The sequence below is a fragment of the Ipomoea nil genome, unplaced genomic scaffold (assembly GCF_001879475.1).
Source record: "Ipomoea nil cultivar Tokyo-kokei standard unplaced genomic scaffold, Asagao_1.1 scaffold0268, whole genome shotgun sequence".
NCBI classification, from domain to species: Eukaryota; Viridiplantae; Streptophyta; class Magnoliopsida; order Solanales; family Convolvulaceae; genus Ipomoea; species Ipomoea nil.
In genome coordinates this window covers 659,249-666,996 of record NW_017616696.1, presented here as the reverse complement: position 1 = coordinate 666,996, position 7,748 = coordinate 659,249, and the positions used below count along the sequence as shown (strand labels likewise).

The 7,748-nt window shown below is 32.3% G+C and overlaps 1 protein-coding gene across 1 annotated transcript; it reads left to right on the top strand.

The window, feature by feature from the left end:
* The first annotated feature begins 267 nt into the window (after nucleotides 1-267).
* Nucleotides 268-2,561, top strand: LOC109153640. Its single transcript, XM_019301502.1, has 2 exons — nucleotides 268-613; nucleotides 2,304-2,561. The coding sequence occupies exons 1-2, from the start codon at nucleotides 403-405 to the stop codon at nucleotides 2,531-2,533; spliced, it is 441 nt and encodes a 146-aa protein (XP_019157047.1). The 5' UTR covers nucleotides 268-402; the 3' UTR covers nucleotides 2,534-2,561.
* The last annotated feature ends 5,187 nt before the right edge of the window (nucleotides 2,562-7,748 follow it).

The window sequence follows — 7,748 nt, the reverse complement described above, 5'->3', positions numbered from 1 at the left end:
TGTCCACCTACTTATTACCAATTGGGTTTTAAAAGAAAATTGCAAAAAATATATATAAATAAATTTGTTTAACTCACATACCTCATAGCAGGATTATTATTAGTCCATGATGCTTGGCCATTTCTAAAAATAAAGGGAACTTTGGCATTTATTCTAAAAGTGAAGGGGGATACTCTAATTTAGACATTTGCTCGCGAATGAAAAGTAAATGAATATACGTTGGTAGGTCTATCCGCAATTATTCAAAGTATTTGGCCTCGTTATCAAATATTAAAAACATTTACTATACCCGTCAATCCGTCATCGTTTGGGGTTCAATACTTCCTTCCACAAGCACCAAAGCGCACCAGAAACGCTAGTTTCTGCATCCTTCAAACATCAGAATTGAGAGGATTGAATGCTATGGCTATGAATTACACTCTACCCCAAATTTTCTTGAGAAAGACACATAATCTTGAAATGAGAAGACTAGCCCCACACATCAATACTAGTAAAAGAGTGCCTCAAAGATTGCAAATTTGGAATGCCCAGAAGAGATGCTTGAGGTGCAACACTGTTTTTGATGACAAGAATAACTCCCCAGTTGCTTGCTCTTTCCATGGCCACACCACTGGTATGCTTTCTTGGTTCTTGATTCTGCTTGGTGATGATAATGCATAATTTTGGAATTGGAAGATAGAATGTTCATACTGTTGTGGTGGAAATGTTCATAATGTTCATACTCTCTGGTTGCCTATTTTATGAATTTGTTTCTCCTTAACTATATGTTAGTATATGCTTGGAAACAAAATCTAGAACTAGGTTTTCCCTTAATCTTGTTACTGATTTCAAATGAAGTTGATGGGAGGCATCATTATTTCAGCTTCAATTGTCTGAGACTAATGAAATCCTTATTTTCTGCTATTCAAGATTTCATCCTCATTTTAAGAGTTATTGCTCCATTAGGTAATTGGTGTAGGATATTAATCTACGCATAAAGCAATAAGGAATGGCTTTAATGTGGGTAATCCTTTTGGTAGCTTCAAGATAGTGAGGTCTCAAAGGGGGGTGGTGGCGTAGTTGGCTAGTGCGTAGGTCTCATAGCTTAGAGTGATCCTGAGGTTGAGAGTTTGAGACTCTCTCATCCCATTAATTTTATTAGACCTCACTGTTTTGAGGCAATTTATATCCTACACCACGGCGTACATTGCACTATACGCCCAGATGCAAAACGACGTCGTTTTAATTATTTTTTTTTTTGAAATTTCCCGCCCCAGTGAATGGCAGTAGGCTTTTCTTTAAAAAAAAAACCCGCTGTTCAAGAATGTACATAATGTTATACTTGAATACACATAATGTTATACATGAATACACATAATGTTATAACAAAATATACATACTCTTTTTAAAAGATAATACACATAATTTAACATAATACATAATAAACATAAACTTTTAACATAATACACATCAACTCTTAACATAATACACACAAATTTTCTGATTCGGATGTACATAATTGTATAAAAATAATGTACATAATTGTATAAAAAATACACATAACTGTATGAACCAATACACATAACGTTGTGAACGAATACACATAACGTTGTGAACGAATACATATAATCTCAGCAACTTCCTACCGCGCCTCCCAACACGACCCCAAAACGACGTCGTTTTGGGAGGCGCGCGGCGCACAGTGCTATGTGCGCCGTGGTGTAGGATATAACGATTGCTGTTTTGAAGTTGTATTTAAACTTTACAGGCAGAATTTAGGAAAGGAGACTAAGATTTGAATTTCGGCGGGCCACAATGTGGAGATTATGTTCCCTTGTACCCACCAGCATTGGATTAGGTCTGCTAAATAGGCAATATTTAAGAAAGGAGACTAAGATTTGAATCTCGGTGGGCCACAATATGGAGATTATGTCCGGTGGGTAGGTCCATAAGGAAACTAAGGTTTGAACCTCCGCGGGCCACAATGTGGAGATTATGTCCGGTGGACAGGTCCCGCAGCATTTGACTCATTCTCCTAAATGCGCTCTATCTAGTCGGAGTGTGGAGGGCGCTTGGACAATTGATTTTGAGAAATTTGGTGTTGCTAAGTAGAAGTTGATTTGATTGACAAAAAAACTTCCTTTTGGTGATGGGTTTTGGCAAGAACGATTGTGAATATAGTTGAATAAATATCTATTCAAGTCAATATTTCGTATTTGTTTATTTTTCAATTTATTAAACTTGTGTTCGTTCTGCAGTGAATTTTTTGTTTTTGCTGAAAGCTTTGATACTCCATGAAGTTAACAAGTTTCTCCGGCTTGCAGGAGAAAAGGGGTTATTTTCATTTGCCCCACCACACCAAGGCATTGATGGGGAATGGACTGACCGATCTGGAGTAATCGTGTACAAATGGAACGAGAAGGATAACAGACCAAACACCGGGAGAGACAATTGGAAAAAGCGATGGAGCTGTTGTGCTGAGTACGACGAAAACGCCCCACCTTGTAGGCGCGGATGGCATGTTTCCTATGATGATGGCTTCACCTTGTACTAGGTAGCCATTGAGGACAACCATAAATATATATATATATATATATATATATATATATATATATACTAGTTTTTTTACGCGCATTTCGCGATTGGGATAATGCCCAATGTTTTTTTTTTTTAAATAAATACTTTAAAATATATTAAGGCAAGATTATATTGAAATTGTTCATGCATAAATAATTGAAGGTTGAATTTGCGTATTTAAATAGGTAATTTTTCTCCCAAAGGTTGAGTCCCCAACCCCAAGGGCCCCCCACACTCTGACCCGACAGAACATTGTGGAAAGTGAATTTGCGTATTTAAATAGGTAATTTTCTCCCAAAGGTTGAGTCCCCAACCCCAAGGGCCCCCCACACTCTGACCATTGTGGGAAGTTGTAAATCACGGTGACTCAATGGTTCAGCAGACAGGACCAAATGCCGGTGCGAACAAGGAAGCTGCCCACTTTGGACATAATTCCCGCACTGCCGCCGCCGAGGTTCAAACCTTGGTCTCTTCTCCCAAATACTGCCCACTAAACCATTGAGCTAAGCCCGTGCGGGTTAAATAGGTAATTCTAAGTTTACAAATGCAAGATAATATAGTCAAGATTGATTATAATTGTCAATAAAATAATTGTATAGGTATGGTTGAAACCAAATACGGGACATAAGGGAGAACAAATAAAAATTAGGGCATAAAATATTAAATATATACTAATATTATTTGAGATGATTTTGACATTAGGATTTGTGGTTAAGTTCTATTAAGACTTTAATATTAGAATTAGATTAATGGTATAATTATAATTCTATATTAGACGTTAATATTAGAATTAGACTAACGATGAATTAACGGTATTTAACGGAAAAGTTAAATGGATAATCATATAATTAAGGATAAATTAGAAAAGCTTTAAAAAAAATTAAAACCTGAACAATTTGAATCATTCATTTGATTTAATAATTTGGCGGTCATTTTTTCTACCCAATGTTAATAATTAAATAAATTCGTTGGTCAAATCCGTTAATATAATCCGCTAACTGCTGATTGTCAAACAAGGACATTGCAAGGTAGTTCTCACTTCAATTTGTTGTGTGATTTGAATACTATCTTTGTCACAAAATCTCTCAAGTAGTTAATATGGTTGGCTTTATTAATTATATTTTTTTTAATTTTTTCATGGTATTAATAAAATACTTGGTAAATAAATATATAGCATTATTTTGTATTATAACTTTGATATTTAATTAGAAAAATAGTGCACAAAAAAGATAATAGACAATGTAGTGAATATAATCAATTGATGAATTTGAATGTAAAAATTTTTACATTTGAGAAAAATAAAGACAATATAACTAATGAAAATATTTCTCTTAATTAATTTATTGATAATGAATAATTTTTTTTTTTTTACTGAATTAAGACATTTAAGGACAATGTAGCGAATATAATCAATTAATAAATTTGAATATAAAGAATTTTTATATTGTAGAAAAATAAAGACAATATAACTAATACAATTATTTCTCTTATTTAATTTATTGATAATGAATAATTTTTTTTAAATAAAGGCATTGTGGACACATAATTCTAAATTAAAGAAATGCATATCTATAATTTTTTGTTGTAGCTACTAAATTATTATCTATATAATTTAATAAGAGTAAAATAGAGTACTAATTATGCCAACTTTGATTGGGATGAGGTTTGAACCTAAGACTTTTTTATTTTTTTTTATTTTTATTGAAATCAATGAGTAAGTTAACGGTGAACTAACGGCAATTCTTAAAATTTTAACGGAATTAGTAATGGTGTGTGGGTATTTTAGGAAATTTTAGTGTAAAATTTAAATCTTATAAATCTTTTAATCAATCTGAGCCATTCATTTGATTAAAATCTGTGACCGCCATTTTTTCTACCAATTATAGGCCTAACTCTCTTGGGCTATTATTAGTATAGTAGATATATACTAGGTGCTGATCCCCCCTCCCAACACCAACTAGTATTGTTGGGACTTACTCTGATACCACTTGTTAGAATCAAGCGCTTACCACTACGCCACAAACTATAACTTGTAGCGAAGGCGTAACTTTATTTCTTTATAGTTCGCCACATATTTTCGAGACGTTGGGTGCTGGACTTGACCGTTTAAGCCTTTACCAGCCTCCGTCCGGCAATCCCTCACTAAGTGCTTAGACTTAGCCTTTACCGCTTCCGCCAAACACATATGTATCTGTTGGTTGTTTGTAGCCTATGGATTACGGAGAGCAACATAACATCTTCCAAATGTTGTACAAATATCACGGCAGTGGCTAATTACTGAAGATTTGAAGATTTAAGCGCGTTTTGGTAAGTTGGGGGTGTTATGGTAATTATAGTGGCCATTTATAGCGGTAAATTGACAAAATATACCAAAAATGTTAACAAAAGGCACCAATAGTGTTAGGAAAAAGCACAACGATGAAATGTACAAATACACAAAAACACACAACACACCCCAAAAAATACATCATATAACTCTCCACCCCAAATGGTGTATTTCTGAACACTGTGTGGGGCTTTCATAACATGGATGGTGTATATTTGTATAACTATTGGTGCGGCCGCACTGACTGCACGGGAAAGGGCTGCCGCACCTGAACTTGGCACCAACGGGAATCTACAAATACACCAGAGTAAGGCTAATAATGCACCAATTACACAAATAAAACACACAACAATGTGATTTTCCCTATTCTGGTGCCCTATGACGAGTTTACCCTTGTAGTTCGCTTGGTAGGAGAACGTGCGCGAAAATATTAGAAGATTTTTGATCAATATGATTCATTGGATCTATCTAATCTAATGGGTTGTAGTTAGCCGCACGGCCGCACCTAACAACACGGCCGCATGTGAACTCCCCTATATATATATATATATATATATATATATATATATATATATATATATATATATATATATATATATATATATATATATATATAAAATTTAACATAAACTTTGGTCAAATAATAAGCCCGACTAAATACATAGCATTCAAAGTTGAGCATCAAAGATTATAAATCAGAAACTTTAAAAGTCATTTGATTTTCTTGCATTTAAAAAAAAAAAAAAAACAAATTTAGGTCAAAATTTTTTTTCGTTTAATTAATCTTCTTTTGATTATTTAGAACAAAACTTAATATTTCAATTATGTTTTTGCATTATTGGAATGATTTAGGTCATTATAGTATTAATATTTTTTGTATATATTTTTATAATGGTACAATTGTACATTACTTTATAAATATTATACTACTATTTTTTTTATCAAACAAAATTGTTCTCACATAATCGTCAGACCTGTGCGATCTAACTACAAAGTTGTTTGATCATAAATACAATTACCCTTGGACTCTAAAACGGTACGACCATTTTTCAAAGAATTGACAATGTTGACATCTCATTGACCCCAATTGAATAAGTTTACACATCAGAATATTATCAATGCATGAAAAATTCTAAAGAAATTTATAAGTTAATTAAACGTTTACTATATCATTATAACAATATCTATTGTGACCATATATTTTGAATTATTTATTAGCAATTGTAGCAATTGTCATAACAAACTCTCAAAACAATTTGTCACAACAACGAATAGAAATTAAAAAAATCAATGATTTCACTATTGTTGATGAAATGTATGTACACCACTTTATTACTCTTATTAAATTAAATAAATTAGCAGATACAACAAAAAATAATACATATGCATTTAATTAATTTAGAATTAGGTGTCTATAATGCCTTTATTTAAAAAAAATATTCATTATAAAAAATTTAAAAAGAGATATAATTTCATTAGTTATATTATCTTTATTTTCTACAGTTCAAAGATTCATTACCTTCAAATTTATTAATTCATTATATTCACTACATTGTCCATTGTCTTTTTTTACATTATCTTGTAATTAAATATCAAAGTTATACCAGGACTACGTGGTCTAATGGTATCCGGGTTGGACTTCCAATTGGAAGATTATGAGTTCAAGCCTCAGTGGAGGCGTTATTGGTTCTTTGTGTTTCAGTAGGTTGAGAAAGTATATGAACAGATACTACAATGTAATAGAGCTAGTAACTTTCAAAAAAAAAAAATATCAAAGTTATAATACAAAATATGTTATATATATTAATTATTTACCAAGTATTTTATACAAATATAATCAATATTAATATTTTGTTCAATACTTTCACATTATAACCAACGATGCATATCTCACAACACATGAAACATGTAGGGAAAAACTACTACTAGCAAATATCAATAGGTGCTGGTAAGATAAAGAGTTTATAGTACAACTAAGATCACAGTCATATACACAGCAAGACAAATCTAAAGCTTTCTGCACTATAATCTCATTGCACGATATGATGTATGAATGTATCCCTCTATGCTAGGCAAATTATGTTGTGGAACCGTGTTCACCTTGCAAGGTGGACACGGTTCCAAAACTGTTCATAATTATGAATATATAGTTCAAAAATTATGAACATATAGTTTTATAATTATGAACATAGAGTTGTGAACATAATTATGAACTTATAGTTCTATAATTATGAAAATAGAGATTCAATAATTGTAAATATGAAGTTAAAAAATTATGAATATATAGCTTTATAATTATGAACATATAATTCAGTAATTATGAACATAAAGTTCTGTAATTGTGAATACAGAGTTGAATAATTATGAATATGAAGTTAAAAAATTATGAATATATAACTTTATAATTATGAACATATATTTCAGTAATTATGAACATAGAACCGTGTCCCTCTTGCCAGGTGGACACGGTTCCACAACATAATAATTGTCTATGCTACCACCAGTAACTAGAGCCGTCAAAATGGGCTTAGCCCGCCGGGCTTTCCTGCCCCGCCCGCCAAAAGGGTGGGTGGGCTTATGTTTTTGAAGCCCGTTTTAAAAACGGGCTTTTTTGCCCGTCCCGCCAAGCCCGCGGGGCGGGGTAGCCCGCCAGCCCGCTTTTTTTTTTTTTTTTTTTTTTTTTAGTTATATATATATATATATATATATATATATATATATATATATATATATATATATATACTAGTTTTTTACGCGCATTGCGCGATTGGGATAATGCCCAATGTTTTTTTTTTTTTTTAAATAAGTACTTTAAAGTATATTAAGGCAGGATTATATTGAAATTGTTCATGCATAGATAATTGAA

Bases quoted from the DNA above. Each gene is read 5' to 3' on its own strand.
- LOC109153640 (XM_019301502.1), top strand. From the start codon at position 403: ATGGCTATGAATTACACTCTACCCCAAATTTTCTTGAGAAAGACACAT. The intron at 614-2,303 runs GTATGCTTTCTT...TCCGGCTTGCAG, and splicing joins TTTCCATGGCCACACCACTG to GAGAAAAGGGGTTATTTTCA.